At 45.4% G+C, this 18436-nt stretch overlaps 1 protein-coding gene across 1 annotated transcript in view; it reads right to left on the reverse strand.

The window, feature by feature from the left end:
* Positions 1-18436, reverse strand: part of ACLY (ATP citrate lyase) — a 139662-nt gene that overhangs the window by 51133 nt on the left and 70093 nt on the right. Inside the window, exons 8-13 of the mRNA XM_082271448.1 lie at positions 16459-16577; positions 13988-14124; positions 9157-9218; positions 8949-9066; positions 8599-8753; positions 519-609 (exon numbers count right to left, since the gene is read on the reverse strand). Of these exons, the coding sequence (XP_082127574.1) occupies positions 519-609; positions 8599-8753; positions 8949-9066; positions 9157-9218; positions 13988-14124; positions 16459-16577 (682 nt within the window). The remainder of the gene's footprint in view (positions 1-518; positions 610-8598; positions 8754-8948; positions 9067-9156; positions 9219-13987; positions 14125-16458; positions 16578-18436) is intronic.

Below are 18436 nucleotides of genomic sequence, written 5' to 3' on the forward strand. Positions count from 1 at the left end.
AAGAGTAAAGATGGCTATACATGGTTAGTTTTTTTTTTCCGCCAGCCATAAACAACTAGGATGAAGGAATCTCCTCCCCCTGGGATACTGTATTCTGACACAGGGACTGGCTGCTGTTAGAATACACTGATCAGTGGTAGCAACTACTCGGCTGCAGCTGCTGATCGACAAACATGTCCCTTTGACAGAAGTAGATCAAACAATCAACTTCTGCCAATTGGGGACAACCACACACTCTGATCAGAATTTGGCCGTCTTCTGCTAAACAAGCCAAATCTCGATCAGTTTATGGCCAGCGTTAATCTAAGCTTTCCAGACAGAATAGGTTATTCTCATGGAGGTGGCATGTAGAAATAGCACACAGTATCAATACTAAAGTTTGTGCCAGCTTCACCAATGCCATAGATTGAAATATTTAAAATAGCTTTAGCCGCAGATGCAAAGATTATGTTTACTGTAAATTAAATAAAAAAATAAGAATTTGAACACACAGAAAAGGTATTAGAAGACTAAATTACCACTAGGTAGAGTTGGCTTGGCCTTTTTAGCTGGAGTGATGTCCTCTTGTCTGGATTCGGAGAATGATGCCGTTCTGCTGGGTGCAGGAGTCTACAAGACAAAAAAACTTAGCTTTCAGAAGAATACCTAGACAAAATCAACAGCTGCTTAGGGAGTCCAGACAACTGCCTTTTTTCAGAGACAGGAAGGCAAATATAGTATGCACTTCAGGTGCAGTTGCTCTAGGTATGAAATGGAGAAGCTTTGCTGATTTCTATCATCCCATCAGGTGCCAGCAAAAATTGGGATTTTTGACTTATCGTAAAATCCATTTCTCTGATGTTTATTGACAGACACAGCTCCTTATCTTCTTGACTAGGCAGGAAAAAAAAACTTGAAAAGAACGCAATGGTACTGGCGCAAAAGGAAGGGTTTTGGGACTCATTCATTCTGCAGGCGGACAATTAAAAGACAAAAAAGGACATCATCTCCACATGCAATGTAAAGTCCATAAATGTGTCCATAAGAGAATGTCCATAGTAAGCAAAGTCCATGCACAGCTCACTTGGAATGCAGTTCTGTATAAAAGCAAAAAGGAGCTTGGAGCTGTCAGATATACATATCTCTATAAATATGTATTCCAATTGTATCTCATATGTCCAGTACATCATTAGGGTGTATGATTAGATCACTGCAGTTCAGAGGAACCGCAGGGCTTTAGGACCCAGCAACTCCCCCCTAATCTTATAAATTCCCTCATCCAAGATGGCATTGTCTAGGTCTGAAGAAGGAGCGCATGCTCCACAAATGGGTCCCCTCCAGCATCCCATCACTTCTAGGAAGTGACGTCAGGAGAAGGCACCCGTGCGTTCCATGGCCAGAGGAAGTGCCGCAAACCACCGTCAGCGTCCCCAGAAGCCATGATCGCCATCCTGAACTCTCACTCCATTGATGGGGATGATTTCTTACTATGCCTACCATGTTTTTATGCCCTGCTGTTTCCAATGATTGGGAGTACCATCACTTCTGTTTTTATTAATAAAGCCCTTCATGCTGCACTTAGTTTGGCACCTGTGCTCTCTCCCTAGGAAAAAAAACTTGACTACGCCTATGGGGCAGTCCCAGGGAGTGGGTGCTGTGTCCATCAATGAACATCAGAGAAATGGATTTTACGGTAAGTCAAAAATCCCATTTTCTCTTTTGTTCATTGACGGACACAGCTCCTTATCTTCTTGATGGTTGGGATGTCCCAAAGCAGTGTCAAACATGAGGGGTGGGAACAGCAAGAAAAAATTCCCAAGGCTAAATCCTAGCCAACCAGGTAACATGGAGCTCAACCATAAACAACTGGAGCTCCCCTGAACAAAACAATACACCCTCAAAAAGGACCAGATCCTCTAAACATTAGCCTGCAAAACCTTGCAGCCAAAGCAAGCATCCGCCGATGCCAACACATCCACATTATAAAACTTTGCGAAACTGTGCACAGGCGACCAGATGGCTGCTTTGCAAACCTGCATCACTGACGCCTGATGATGGAAGGCTCAAGAGGCACTAAGCGTCCGAGTAGAGTGCGCCTCAACAGGGAAAGGAGGAACCTGACCCTTAAGTAAATAGGCCTGAATCACTGGCTGTGTGATCCATCTGGAAATGGTCGCAGCAGAAGCAGCCAATCCTTTGAGGTCCATCTGTAAGTACAAATAATGAGTGACTTCCTAAAAGACTCAGTAGCTGCCAGGTACACCCTGATTGCCCGAACCACATCCAGAGAATGCAAGGCAATCTCCTTAGGATGTTAAGGCCTGGGACATAGAGAAGGCACCACAATGTCTTCATTCAAATGGAAATCAGAGACGACCTTCGGAACGAATGATGGACAGCGACGAAGAACCACCTTATCTCTGTGAACCAGCAGGTAAGATGAATGACAAGACAACACTACCAGCTCTGACACCCTGCGCGCAGAAGTAATAGCCACCAAAAAGACCACCTTCTGGAACAACGTAAGCAGGGGAACCTCCTGAAGACGTTAGAAAGGAGGTTTCTGAAGAACCGACAGCACCAAATTGAGGTCCCACGGCGGCAATGGAGACTGCACTGGAGGAGCCAAGTGTCGAATTCCCTCTATAAAAAGGTACGCACTGAAGAATGTGTGGCCAATGGGCGCTGAAAGAAAACAGCTAAGGCCGAGACCTGGCCATAGATGGTACTCAAGGCCAGGCGCTGCTCAAACCCCCATTGCAGGGAAGCCAATATCCGAGCCACCGAAAAAGAGCAAGGATGAACCCAAATAGACTTACACCACGCAATGTACATCTTCCAAGTACGATGGTAGATCTTCCTAGAAGTATATTTTCTAGCCTTTAACAGCGAAGGAATCACCAATTCAGACAAACCTCTATCCTTCAGCACCTGGCTTTCAACGGTCAAGCCGTTAAAGCCAGCGACTGTAAAGCAGGATGGAAGATTGGCCCTTGGGACAGCAGATTCCCTGCGAGGAAGTCACCAAAGAGCATCAGCGACCAGCCATACCAGATTGGCGTACCAAGAACGGAGAGGCCAGTCCAGAGCCACTAGAATGACCATAATCCCTTCTGCCTTGATTCTGCGCAGGAGTCTTGGCAGAAGGTTGGGGGGGGGGGGGAGGCGTAAATCAGATGACACAGACTCCAAGGAGCCACTAAGGCGTCTGTGGCATTAGCTAGAGGATCCCGATACAAACCTCTGTACCTTCCTTTTGAGGCGAGAGGCCAACAGGTCCACCTCGGGAGTACCCCACTGGAGACACAACTAATGAAACACCTCCAGATGAAGCAAGCATTCCCCCTGGTCCAACGCCTGTCAACTGCGGCAATCCGTTTACCAATTTTCCACCCCTAGAATGTGTACAGCAGAGAGGGCTGGAAGAAATCGTTCTGCCCACTTTAGAAAACCGGCTACTTCCCGAGCCACCAGGACACTTCTTGTGCCCCTTTGGTGATTGACATAGACCACGGCCGTGGCATTTTCCAATTAAACGCTTACCGGACACCCCTGAAGACGAATTGTCCAATGATCCAGACAAAGTCTGATCGATCAGGGTTTTTTGTACATTGATCGTCAGTCTGGACTCTTCCACAGTCCAGACCCCCTGAACACAATCTGTTGCCGAGGACGCCACTCCACCTGGACAGGCTAGCATCCGTGGTGACAACCGTCTAGTACAGGGGGAGAAAGGATCTTCCCTGTCGAAGTGCCGGAGAACAAAGCCACCATATCAGGGACCCTCTTGTCCCCCGGTTAAACAGGATCAGATTGTCTAGACTTTAGAGACTAAGGATTCTTGTCCCATTTCACCAGGATCTCTTTTTGCAGAGATCTCGTGTGGAACTGTGCAAATGGAACCGCCTCGAAAGTAGACACCATCAGGCCCAGTACCCGAATGCAAGCCCGAGGGATGACCGTCTGCTGGACGGCAGAAGCTGGATTGCCTCCTGCAATTTCTGGAGTTTCTCCAGAGGAAGAAACACTCTGGCTGAAGCAGAGTCCAGACAGAGGCGAGAACAAAAAGGTAAACGCCACAAACTGATAATGCTCCTCGCCCAAGGCCAAGCCGAGGAAGGAGGAAGCGTCGATGATCGACACATATTGGAATGTGAAGGTAGGCGTCCTTTATGTCGATAGAAGTGAGATAATCCCCCTGATGGAGAGACGTCACTACCATGCGAATGGTCTCCAATTTAAACTTCTGTACCCGCACAAAGCAGTTTAGCGCCTTGAGGTCCAGAATTGGACGTACCTTGCTTATCTTTCTGGGAACTGTGAACAGGTGTGAGTAAAACCCCTGAAAACGTTCCAAAGTCGGAACCGGGACAATCACCCCTTGAAGGAACAAGACTTGCACAAGCGCAGGTTGGAAGGGAAGAACTTTTCTGGAGAAAAAGACAAACTCGATCTTGTAACCGGACCGAATGACTTCGTGGACCCACTTGTCCTGTACCAGGGAGGTCCACGGATCCGGAAACCGGCGAAGATGTCCCCCCCACCCCAGATATGGGTAAAGACGCCCCTTTTTGCAGAGGAAGAGCCCGCTCCTGGCTTGCCAGACCAGGTCCGCTTGGAACCTCTAGTGGATGCCCTGAAGGGTTTAGATCCCTTGTTTTGAGACGCTGATGGACGAAAAAGCCTATTATGAGCCGAGAAGAATGGTCCCATCTACAACTGGGCTCCTTGCTTTTGGAAGCCTGTGGAAGAAGAGTACTCTTCCCACCTGTGAGGCCCTTAATGATGTCATCCAAGGAAGTTCCAAACAAGCAATTCCCCACAAATGGGAGATCAGATAAGGCCAACTTAGAAGTCTAGTCTGCAGAACAGCATTTGACCCAGATAATACTCCCAAGGACCACAGCTGAGCAGACAGTCTAGAAATCAATGGAGCCGCATCCAAAGAGGCATCCCAGACAAACTGTAGCCCCTGAACCAACTGATCCGCCAGCTCCACAAAGGCAAGGGGAGCTGTTCGCCCTCCAGTCGCCGGCGTAAAAATTTAACCCACTCGGTCAGAGCTTGCGACATCAGGGCAATAGAAAATAGCAGCCTAATAGCCATACCAGGCCCAGACAAACATATGGTGGGCCAGAGCCTCCAACCTCCAGTCGGATCCTTAAAGGCCAGGGACTCCTCAACCGGAAATAATGTGGCTTTATTTAACTTGGAAACCGGCGAGTCCACTACAGGTGGGACCGTCCAATTTTTAAGCAGGGTATTCTCATAAGGATACCGCATCGCAAAACGCTTAGGGATCGCAAAAGTGCGTTTTTGACAACCCCACCGTTTTGTGACAATATTATTAAAGTAAGCGGGGAAGTGGAACACCCTCGCCGCCTTGGATGGCTTGTAAGTGCCAAAAGAGAGCAGGGCCTCCGACGCATCCTCCATCTTTAAAGTTTCACGCACTGACACAATCAGCACATCCTCCAGCGCCTTTTCATATGCGGCTAGAGGAGTAGAGGAATCATTCTCACTATCTGAGCACGCATGGTGCGTGGACACCGACCCAGTAGGGTGACTCGGGTCCGCATCGGCCAAATCAGATCCAGGATCTGATGAGTCACATGAAACAGGTGAAGGCGGGGGACGCTTTTTGCTATTCCGTTTTCCCAAGACCAAATCCACCTTGGACACCAAGGACTCAAGGACCGCCGTCAGTGCAGTCAGGGATTGTTGGGACTCCGAGGGCCAGGAGGAACGCTGCGGCTCATGCCGAGGCCAGGTCGTATGCGCACTCGCGAGACATTTATCTTGTAGGCCAGCCCCCGTAAAGTGGGGCTATGTCACGGACGACCTAGTGCGGAGCTGAGGCCTGAGCACGCTCGCTGGCCAGACTGAGGAGACCCCCTGAATCTAGATTATCCAGCTTGTCGCCCAGTCCGGCAGTTGATAGTAGATTCTCACATGAACAAAACAACAAGTAAGGAACTAGGTCCTTACTATAAACCAGAATGCCTATAGCGTAGAGTGGGAGTATATTCCCTGGGGCTGCCCCATAGACTTAGTCAGGTTTTTTCCTGCCTAGTGTCCTACTCCTGTAGGGGGCAGTATAACCCAACGGTCAAGATGATAAGATAAGGAGCTGTGTCGGTCAATGAACGAAAGAGAAAAGGTGTTTTTTATTTTTATGTTCCTTGCAAAGGATTGGGTGATCTTGGCAAAGTGAGGCTTTACCTCAACTACTAAGCTCTGGGGCAAGTGCACTTGCAGTGCACACTAGATTTGCCTTTAGTAAATCAATATCTACCAAAGCATGATACATACTAATCACATAACATGGGCACATATTACTATTTGGGCTACAATAACTTTAGTCTTGACACTTGTAAATGCACTTTTAAAAATTTATGAAGAGTTCAGTTTACTTCTAATTTGTGAGAAAACCTGTCAATTTTCACCCATCTATCTTCTATCTTCAACAGAAAATCTAAGCTGACCCAAGCAATTGTCAATAGACGCATAGTCTATTGACACACATAGGCAGCTCGACCCCAACCCTATATTCCCTCATGAACAGTTTTAATTGACAGCAGCATGAGTCAATGGCTACCACAGCTCTCACTGAGTCCTGTGCGGAGGGAGAGAGAAGGTGCCACTGCTCTCATGCACGGGGCTGGATCAAGATCAGGCTCTAGTAAGTATTTAGGGGGGCTGTCGGGGAAAAATGCACCTACGAGTTTTTTTACTATAATGCAGAGAATGCATTAAGGTAAAAAAAAAAAAAAAAAAAAAAAACCTTTATCTCTTACAACCATTTTAAGTAAGAAGTCTTTGTTTAGATAAACTAAGGAAACTGCTAGAGAGCATCATAGATCATACCTTTAAGAATACAGCAAGAAGTCCTGAATCCAAAAATGCCTGGGCAAGTTATTTTATAGTAATATATTAAAAAGGAAATCACATTTTTTTTAAACTTGCCAAATGCTTTAGTTGCTTGTGAGCCACTAAAAAATAAAAAAAAATAATAAAGTTCACTTGAAGCAATGCAGTACTACCGATGGCTGCTGGTTCAGTAATGTAATAAACTACCAGAGCAAATTATTTCAGCCTAAAGGATTTAGGGAAGTGATGTTTCAGTAAAACTATGACTGAACATTGATCCTTCCATTCGGCAGAGATTAAATAACCACTTAATAAATGAATCCTTATATGGGCAAAGACTGGCATTGGAACAACAAATAATTCAAGAAATCTTAAGAGTAAAAGGCAATTCTGACCTGCATGTAACTTATGGAATTTACATATTTGTCATCAAAATAGATTTATTGGTTGTAGGGTATCGGCCCTATTACTTGCCTAGGCAGATTCCACGTTATTGTTGTGGCGGTGTATATATGGAGAAAACCTTGACTAACTTCACGCAGTTTCTGAGTTGCCCAACTAGAGAGAATGGGACCCTGGATCTGCTGTATGCCAATGAAGAGAATGCACACATCTCTTCTCCTCTTCCACCATTGGGCAGATCAGATCATAATTTGGTCTACCTCAATCCTTGTTATGTGCCCGTGGTTAATAGAAATCCTGTGACCACCGTATTAGTGAAGAGTCTGAGAAGTCCTTTGAATTATTGCAGGAGTGTTTTGAGGGAATGGATGGAATGCACTCTGTGAACCACATGGAAGGGACATCGATTGGTGTGTAGATTCTATTGTTAGTTGTTATTCAAATAATAATACCCTGGGTTACTAGGGATATGAAGGATATTCTAAAATCCAAGAAGATGGCTTTTAGAGCGGGTAATATGTTATGTTATATGGTAATATGAAGTTAAGAATGATTCAGAGGGACCCAAGGATAAAGATTAGAGAGGCCAAGGAGAAAAATAGGAGATAGCTGGAGGGGAAACTCCAGCAAAACAAAGTCAAAGTGGGGGTCCAGAGGGGAGATCAGGATATTTGGAGTTAGTTTACCTTTCCATATTTCATTAAATGAACCTACCTTTTAATGGAACCCTAGATGTAAGGCAGTGGTCAGAGTCCAATATAGATCTGATCTTCAAAATATTTAAGCAAATGTATGCATCTAACATGTAAAACACTGGTTTCGCTACTTTCATCTGTGAACTTTTGTATAGAAACCAAATTTTACGCCCCTTGCACACTACTGCCTGAAAAAAACTGCTGTTTTCAGGCATATAATTTTACTGATCTAAAATACAGCTTATTGTTTACAATGTGCTTGTACACACACAGTCGCTTAAACAAGCGTTGTTCAGATCAGTAGAAAAAATACAAAAATCTTTCGCGGACAATATTTTGTGCCAATCTGAGCAAATATGAAGCCGCAAAAATGCGCAAAAACTCCTAACAAGTGCTGATGCTCAAATACCCTCACGCATGTTCACTTCATGAAATTTGGACCTCTTTGAAAAAAGTTTGGACACCCCTGATCTATGGGCAGGCTGGTTGTACTGAAATCAGTCTATCTAGTATGATTACTGATGCTGGCTAGAAGGAAAAGAAAATGGCTTTATGTACAGTATAGCCAGCCTTAGCCATATTTTTCACATAGCCAACAGCCCCTGCAGGTGTATTAAACTGTATTTGTAGCAGCGGTTTATCTCTCACTTACTGAAGAGCTGCCACTGGCATTCAGCAGAAAGTTTGCAGTATGTGCCGCAGTGGGAGGCTGGTTTGGTATTGGTCGGTGGCCCAGTGCCATGCCCACAATAGCTGTCATGTGAGTCTCTGTGCCAAACACATGGATGGGAATTCCTGTGGTTTTGCCTGTGGGAGGGAAAAAGATATTAGCAAAAAGGATAAATTAAGCCAAATTTCCATCAGTGTATGGCCAAGCTTTATATACTTTTAACTGAGGAGGTGAATTGTGCTTGGTTCCATTAAACTGTAAAGGAAACAGGCACGTAACGTGTAGAATCTAAGGGTATTGGTGGTACTATAGGTAGAATATTACCCACTCACCTACTTCACCCATAACACGAAGTCCCTCCTGATAGTTTGGACCTCCTCGTCTCACAAATATTGTGACTTCATGTTCCTTCAATGGTCCCTGGAAATCTTTAATAGCTCTTACAATACCCTGAGGTTAAAAAAAAAAAACAAGATTAATATTGGTCAAAATTTGTCTATTTTTTTTTTTTTTTTGTAAATCTCACCTCCCACACCTCACCTTAAAGGTTGCAGCAACATTAGTGAAATTTGCAATACTGCCCCCTATAATCAGAATTTTACCTAGAGAGAAAAATCAACACAATTACATGAATAAATCAATATGAGGAAGCAGAAACATTTGCTAAAATTACATTGTGTGCTCTTTAAAATATGAACTCTCAGGAACTAAAATAATTAGAGTCTTCATCAAGTCCTGAAATTGCATGAATCATCTGCGGAAAATCAAACTCAAAGAAGGTGTCATTTTTAATTGCAGGTTAAAAAAAATGAAAAGCACAAAAGGGATAAAATTGGTGTTTATTTGCAACATACAAATTTTAGTCTGCTCCAAATTTAGGGCCTTGATCAGTCCATTTACATGCAAAACTATAGATGGCTAAGGCTGCGCATAGATAGCTAGAATTTCAGCACCTGTGGCTACCTGAATACAATAGCACTGTCAAAAAGCGGACTCCATCTGTTCAGCCAATCATTTTACACTCAGCTCCTTAAACTTGATCAAACTGGGCAGCGCTTGCAGGGCCATACTTGGCTCATATTATAGACAGTTAGGCAGGAATCAAACAAAATTCAAGCCCTCCATAACCACCTTAAGAAGTCTATTTAAAGTAACAAGATGCCTATAATAACAGTTAGAAGTTTAAAGGCCAACTCCACTTTTAGTAACCGGCTACACCTAGATTTAGGTTGTAACATGTTGCTAAGCACCAACTGCTCAGAGTGCGTAGAGGTTCATCTACCCCGCAGCCACTGTCACCTTTAAAATTGGTGCAGCTGCGCTGGGCTCCACCCACAGAGCTCCATCATGCATGTATAAACTGCACGTCCCGTCTGCCACCATGGCAGACAAACTTGTAGTTATTAAAACCACTTGAGCCCCGGAGGATTTGGCTGCCAAAAGACCAGGCCCTATTTTGCGATTCGGCACTGCGTGACTTTAACGGACAATTGCGCGGTCGTACGACGCTGTACCCAAATAAAATTGACGTCCTTTTTTTCCCACAAACAGATCACCTGTGCGATTTTTACTTTTTGCGCTATAAACAAAAAAAAGAGCAACAATTTTGAAAAAATAACAATATTTTTCACAGTTTTTTTATATGAAATTCCCCCCAAAAAAAATGTAAAAATCTAAATTTTTTAACATTTTAAGCCAATTTGTTTTCTGCTACATGTTTGGTAAAAAAAAAAAAAAAAAAAAAAAAAAAAAAACGCAATAAGCGTAATTTGATTGGTTTGCGCAAAGTTATTGCGTTTACCAACTAAGGGAAAGATTTTTGTCATTTTTATTGTTTTTTTTTTTTTTTACGAGTAATGGTGGTGATCTGCGATTTTTTTTTTTGCAGGACTGCGACATTGCGGCGGACAGATTGGACCCTTGACTGACATTTTTGACACTTTTGGGGGTACCAGTGACATTACTCAGGGTTCATACACATTTTCACCAATAAAATTCCATGACTTTTCCATGACTTCACGTAAATATTCATGACCTAATGTTTCATGAAATGTCTATGTATACATGTTAAATAACAAGAAAATCCATGTCACACCCAGCATATTTTTACTAAAATAAATGACAATCTTTGTAGTGTATAGTACCTCTGCAGTTAGGGTTTAGTTTCTGGATACAGCGTGACTCAAAATGGTCCCTTGTTTTACAGTGGATGAGATGGAAGCACCGCTGCGCAGCTGGGAGCCGGTGTCACTTCAGGCGCACGGGTGAAAAAGCCAGCGATCGGATTGGAAGTTGTCAAGCACGCAGCTGCAGACTGGTGCATTGCACCTTTAGCGTGGCTAGACAGCGCTGCCTCTCCCATGTTCGAAATGTCAAATGTTTTATGACACACACTGTACATTTAACGGACATGATACAGGAGGCGGTCAGAGGCTGCGGACATGATACAGGAGGCGGTCAGAGGCTGCGGACATGATACAGGAGGTGGTCAGAGGCTGCGGACATGATACAGGAGGCGGTCAGAGGCTGCGGACATGATACAGGAGGCGGTCAGAGGCTGCGGACATGATACAGGAGGGGGCCTCTGGCTACCTCCCGTATCATGACTGGGGGGGGGCTAAAGAACACTGGGGGGGCTAAAGAACACTGAGGGGGGTGCTAAAAAACACTGGGGGGGGCGCTAAAGAACACTGGGGGGGGGGGCGCTAAAGAACACTGGGGGGGGCGCTAAAGAACACTGGGGGGGGGCGCTAAAGAACACTGGGGGGGGGCGCTAAAGAACACTGGGGGGGGGCGCTAAAGAACACTGGGGGGGGCGCTAAAGAACACTGGGGGGGCGCTAAAGAACACTGGGGGGGCGCTAAAGAACACTGGGGGGGCGCTAAAGAACACTGGGGGGGCGCTAAAGAACACTGGGGGGGCGCTAAAGAACACTGGGGGGGGCGCTAAAGAACACTGGGGGGGGCGCTAAAGAACACTGGGGGGGCGCTAAAGAACACTGGGGGGGCGCTAAAGAACACTGGGGGGGCGCTAAAGAACACTGGGGGGGCGCTAAAGAACACTGGGGGGGGCGCTAAAGAACACTGGGGGGGGGCGCTAAAGAACACGGGGGGGGGCTAAAGAACACTGGGGGGGCGCTAAAGAACACTGGGGGGGCGCTAAAGAACACTGGGGGGGGCGCTAAAGAACCCTGGGGGGGCGCTAAAGAACACTGGGGGGGCGCTAAAGAACCCTGGGGGGGCGCTAAAGAACACTGGGGGGGCGCTAAAGAACACTGGGGGGGGGCGCTAAAGAACACTGGGGGGGGCTAAAGAACACTGGGGGGGGCTAAAGAACACTGGGGGGGCGCTAAAGAACACTGGGGGGCTAAAGAACACTGGGGGGGGCGCTAAAGAACACTGGGGGGGCGCTAAAGAACACTGGGGGGGCGCTAAAGAACACTGGGGGGGCGCTAAAGAACACTGGGGGGGCGCTAAAGAACACTGGGGGGGCGCTAAAGAACACTGGGGGGGCGCTAAAGAACACTGGGGGGGCGCTAAAGAACACTGGGGGGGCGCTAAAGAACCCCGGGGGGTAAAGAACACTGGGGGGGGCTAAAGAACAATGGGGGGGGCTAAAGAACAATGGGGGGGCTAAAGAACAATGGGGGGGCTAAAGAACAATGGGGGGGCTAAAGAACAATGGGGGGGGGCTAAAGAACACTGGGGGGGGGCTAAAGAACACTGGGGGGGGGGCTAAAGAACACTGGGGGGGGGCTAAAGAACACCGGGGGGGCTAAAAAGCATTTTTACATTCAGCGTATAGCACTAGTACAGGTAGGTGTCCTTCCGGGTCCGCAGTTTGCCCTTACTGTCAGTCACTGGCCAGCAGCAGCCGAGGAGATGATCGTGAACCAATCAGGCAGCGGGGAGGGCCGGCCGCGGTTTGCCAAGAGACACTGTGACTGGCCAGCAGCGGCAATAACAGCCGGGAGATAACAAACCAATCACAGGCAGCGGAAGCGTCACTGGAGGGCGGGCCGGCCGCACGAACGTGATGATGACATGGAAGGGGGCAGTAACCGTTTCATCACGTTCATGCGGCCGGCCCGCCCTCCAGTGATGCTTCCGCTGCCTGTGATTGGTTTGTTACCTCCCAGCTGTTATTGCTGCTGCTGGCCAGTCACAGTGTCTCCAGACAAACCACGGCCGGCCCTCCCCGCTGCCTGATTGGTTCACGATCATCTCCTCAGCTGCTGCTGGCCAGTGACAGCACAAGCGCATACCGCGGACCCGGAAGGCGAAGTAAATGTAAATAGTATTTGGCACTGGCAATACAATATCATTAGGGAATAAAATAATAAATTAAAATAATTAAGCATCAGCTCCCCGCTCCTCCACAGTAAATAATTCCATGACTTTTCCAAAACCTTTGTGTGTTTCCTAAGTTTCCATGACCTTTCCAGGCCTGGAAAGTGTCATCTACAAATTCCAAAACTTTTCCAGGATTTCCAGGACCGTATGAACCCTGATTACTACAGTAATCAGTGCTATACATATGCACGGTTACTGTAAAAATGACACTGGCAGGGAAGGGGTTAACTTTATTGGTGATGCAGGGGTTAAGTGTGTCCCTAGGGGCGTGCTTCTAACTGTAAAGGGGTGTGGCTAGTGATGTAACCACAGAGATATACGATCCTACATACATACTATCCTACATAGCAGGATCGTATGATCTCTGCAGTTACACCAGGGAGAATGACAGGCGGCTTTGTTTACATCAGCCACCTGCCTTTCTCCCTCTCCACGGGGAGATCGCGAGTGACCGACGGACATCGGGTCCGCCGGTCACACGCGCGGACATGTCAGGGCCGGAGCGCGCCTCCGGCAGCGCGCGCTTGCCCTCTTGAGGCTCTCAGGCTAGCGACGTAGTACTACGTCACTTTGCCTGTACGGGGCTGACTGCCGCAGTAAATATACTGTGGGCAGTCGGCAAGTGGTTAACAGAAAACAAGTAAGGTAATCCGCATACTTGTAGTCCACTGACACTTCCTTTAGCTCTCTAACTAAAAGCTGTACATGGGTACAAGCAGAGAGCTGGAAAGGTTTGCAGGCGACTGGCATTGCATCCATGATTCATAGATTGCGGGTGCAATTCTTTGCAGGCTCCTTTGAATAAAGGAATAAATTCTCATTTTTTTCCTGCAAAAATGTATGCATTTATATTTTCTCTTTGCCTTTAAAATATGCTTCAGAAAAACATAGGTCTATAAAACAATATAAGAAAAAAAAACACACATAAAGAACAAAAAAAAGAAGGGCAGACTCAAAAGACTACTTGGTATTTTTTGCCAGCTGTCTTCTATGTTTTTAAGTTTTTAAAACTTTTTTACCATCAAGATGCTTTTCCCTGGTCATAAGGGAGAGGATGGTCTTAGCGTAGTCGTAGGTTTGCTGCTCACTGGGTGCTCCAGAATACTCCCCATAGTTGGCCAGCTCGTCTACTCCGCCCAGGTCACAAATGGTGTCACTAGGAAAAAAGAATAATCTTCTAGTCACTTTAAAAAGGAAAAATCGCATAAATATACCAGTGCGGTCACTAGAGAGAGAGTGTTTCTGAAGAGAAAATAATGCAATACTAACTCTTGTTTAAATAGTGTGCTACTTCAGCCTGTAGATCAGTCTCTACCTTGCTAACCACATACTAGCAATAAACAATTCAGACTTGAGACTTAACTTCCTTTATAGTTCCTGACTACAAGCTTACAAAATACATAATGTATAGATAACATCAAGTCATGTCTTAACAAAAAAAAAAAAAAAATGCGCTTTTGCAAGCCTGTGATGTAGCCCAATAAGTGGATCATTCTGTAAAGTTTATTATAATCATTTATACAGCGTCAGTAATTTGCGCAGCATTTCACATACTGTACATCCACTTCAATCCCTGCATGCATACACAAACTCATACCAGAGCCAATGTAGGCAGGAGCCAATTAACCTACCAGCATGTCTTTACAATGAGGAACCCAGACAAGCACAGGGAGAACATGCAAAGAGTATACTGTCTGGGACAGAGGACCCTAGTGTTGCAAGGCTGACGTGCTAACCACTAAGCCTTTGGTGTTGCCCACATACATGTTGTGAACCCCAGCATAACCGGTTGGCTCCAGCAGGAATTTAGTGCTCAGGAACTTGGTATATAACTAATCAAAGACCACAAATTGGGTAATTCTAGGCAAAACAGATCTTTTCAGTTTTGATGGAGTGTGATAGTTTGGTGTCTCACTTATGCCTCGTACACACGCATCGATTATTGGCTGGGAATTTTTGGCCAACGTCCGATCGGCCGATTTTCGGCTTGTTAGTATGATGCTTTCGACAACCGACTCCGACTTTTCGGCCGAATAAAATCTGGTGTGGAGGCTATAAAATTTTTGTTGGCCGTCAACACAACGGCCGATTTTCCGTCAGTCAGTACTGATTTCGGCAGACAAAAATCAGATGAGCAAGACTGGGCATGCTCAGAAAAGAAAAACACACGGAAAGTAAACCAGCACATGACATCACTTCTGAAGTCGATTTTTCTTGGCCGAGAAAATTCGTGTGCAGTCTAGGCACATTCCAACCAACAAAAGACAACTCTGGACAAAAGTCGGACGATCGGTCGGCCGATAATCGTTGCGTGTGTACGAGGCATTAGGCTGGATACACATGATCCGAATATTCAGCTGTGTACAGCTGCCTGTCCAACAGAAGGTGATCTCACGCCCGGCTCCTGTCATACGGGCATGCTGCAAAACCAGCATCCAAACAGCAGCTCTAATCAAAGTCTTCTGGAGGGGGGGCAGTCAGTCCCCCTGTAAGAACAAAATAGCACAGAAGGGGTGATTGATGCACTAACATCGCTTAGCCAGTGCAGTGACCTCAGTTTTTTGGGGGTTTTTTTCAGCCCGCTGGGTTGAACGGAAAAAAAAAAAAAACACAACTTAACATGTGTAACTTAGCCTCAGCCTATCCATTTCCCAAGCTTCACAGACAAGCTTGTTAAAGCGGAATTCCGGGCAGAGAAACGATTTTTTGCTGAACATACCCCCGGGACAGTCAGGGCTAGCACATTCCACAATGGCTAGCCTCTGATCTGTCCCGGTTCGCACTTACCTTTTAGAAGAAATACTTCTTCCACGTGTCTTCTTCCACGTCTTCGTGTCCCAGAATGCACTGCACCGGCCCCTCTCGTCACTTCCGGTGCGGCGCCGCATTCCTAAACAGCTTCTGGGCATGCCCAGAAGCTGTTTAGCAGGGGAATGCGGCGTCGCCCGGAAATGACGAGCGGGGCCGGTGCCGTCGCATTGATTCCTGGGAGCTATGACGTTTAGCTCCCAGGAATCATCGCGAGGAAGGAAGTGACGGGGTGAGCCGCGGCTCCGAGGGAGGAAGCAGTCAGAGGTGAGTATTTACGATCTTCAATAAAAAGGGGAGTAAACAAAAAAAATAAAACTAACTATCCAATTACTTTTCAGGTGAGCTCTACCTAGCGGAGGGGCAAAAAAAAAAAAAAATTGTTTTTGTGCCCGGAACTCCGCTTTAAGTCACTCGCTGAAGTGAATTTCCCATTCTAGCAGTCTGCTAGAGTGTGAATGACAAAGCAATTCCGCAGTCTCTAGTGGTTTCCATAAATAAATGGGGGCTATTTTCAAGTCAGCAGAATGAGAAGCTTGAGCTTTACCTGTCATTGGCAAAGAAAGGGTAAGGAGAGAACTCCCCTCTGGGGACTCAGAGAGAAAGAGCTGGAACAGACTGATCATATGGGCATCTAAAAAGGTTTAGAAAAAACATTTATATATAATACTCGTCTACAAACCTGTAAACAACAGATGCTCCTCCACCAGCAACCATGGTCCAGATCCTGCCACGTGGGTTTAGGATGGTAAGTTTTAAACTTGCACCACTCTTGGCATCCAAGTCTGCAATATAGGCCTCCTGCAATAGCAAGGAACAGAGAGGTTTAAATGATACAAAACATAACCCTAACCTTAACCCGAACAACTAGTAACAACAGTTTAGAAAAAATGAAACCTTTTCAAATAATGTGCATACTGTTTAAGCAAAGATAGCATGTTCCCAAAGTTTGAACTACACTGCATCTGAGCACCACAAACTGAAAATGCTATTTAATTAATTTTTAATTTTCCAAGCAAACTCCAACATACATCCAGGTCTTCATTTTGCTAAAAAAACACTTTGAAAAACACTCCCCTAGAACTTATGGGCATCTTTGGTAAGGGCAGATGATTCATGTAGCATTTACTTCCTGAAATCAATGTGCCCTTAGCTCAGGCATGCACACAGGAGGGTGTGCGTTCCTAAGAAAACCTCTCCTCACCTCCTGAAGACTCCTGGGATGCATGACTCAGTTGCCTAGCCTTAGAACCAGGAAGTATTGAAGAAATGAAAAAAAAAAAAAAAAAAAAAAAACACAAAAAAAAAAAAAAACTGAAAATATAATATAATATACTTTCCTATCCATTTACTAATGCTAGCAGCATAAATATAAAAAAAAAAATTGTCAAAGTTGATTTTGAGAGTGAGGTACTGCTTTAACATGGTAAACATTTAGCTGGTGGCCTAGTAGACCTAGTAAGTGTCACCAGCTGACTCCGAAAGGCACAGTTTAAAAAAAAAAATTGTGTTGCACTGTCAGCCATAGGAGCTTCATATATAAAGTCAATGACAGATGTGCTGGGATTGGACTATAGGCCTGCAAGATTACGAAGAACCGCCTGCTTGGGACAACTACAAAGATGACCGCAATTGACCGACTTCTTCAGTTTCCAATCGGAAAACACATAGGCCCTGAAACTTTTTGTGGAAGGAGAAATTGCAACTGGAAAATGTAATTGCGAAATTGTTCCAAAAAAGTTGCAAAATCCTGTGCCACCTACTGCTTTGGTGCACTTATGCACTAACTCTATGTGCCCAAAATACATGCAGCTTTTTCATTTGTATGTCACACTAATTGCAACATTTCTGTATAATGTTGCAAAGAGGAATTTTCCTATTCCCGACACACATCGCACTCAGCAGGAACATGCATCTAAGGATTTATTTATTTTTTGAACGAGGAAAAATGTTGCACTATTTTAAAGCGCTTTTTAACTTTTACCTACAGGTAAGCCTTACCTTTAGGTAAAATTAATATCTCCTAAACCTGCATGGTTTAGGAGAGATTCACCCTGCATGCAGCCGCTGACACCAGCGGCGCATGCGCTCTGAAGGTCTGGCGAACCTTCAGAGCTCCTTGCCGGAAAGTGAACTCCCACGCATGCGGAGCCGCCGAACCCAGAAGAGACCCAGAGGGAGCATGACAGCTTCCTTAGCGGTGTTCGGGCAACCGTTTGGGGACTTCGATCTAAGGTAAGTATTTCACAATGTGCTATTATGTGATGAATACTAGCACATTATGCCATGGTCTTGCAGGGTTTTTCTTTTTTCTGTACGGGGATACTACAGCTGTAATGTTGAATCACTGACACATATTCAAACTTCAATTCCAACTGCCACGAATCTGATTCTCTTCCTGCCTATCCAGGATTTTTGTTTGTTCCCAACCACCATGTGTTTCAGTATCTCCTGTTGCACTCGCCACAAAAAATATTAGAGCTGCACGATTCTGGATAAAACGAGAATCACAATTTATTTGCTTAAAATAAAGATCACGATTCTCTCACAATTCTGAAGATCTTTTTTATTTTAAAGATTTAAAACCCCTTAACTGTGTAACTATCAGAGAAAGGGAATACAATAAGACACGTGGCCACTCACTAAAACTAGAGGAAAGG

The sequence above is a fragment of the Pelophylax lessonae genome (assembly GCF_965119305.1).
Source record: "Pelophylax lessonae genome assembly, chromosome: 11".
Lineage (NCBI taxonomy): Eukaryota > Metazoa > Chordata > Amphibia > Anura > Ranidae > Pelophylax > Pelophylax lessonae.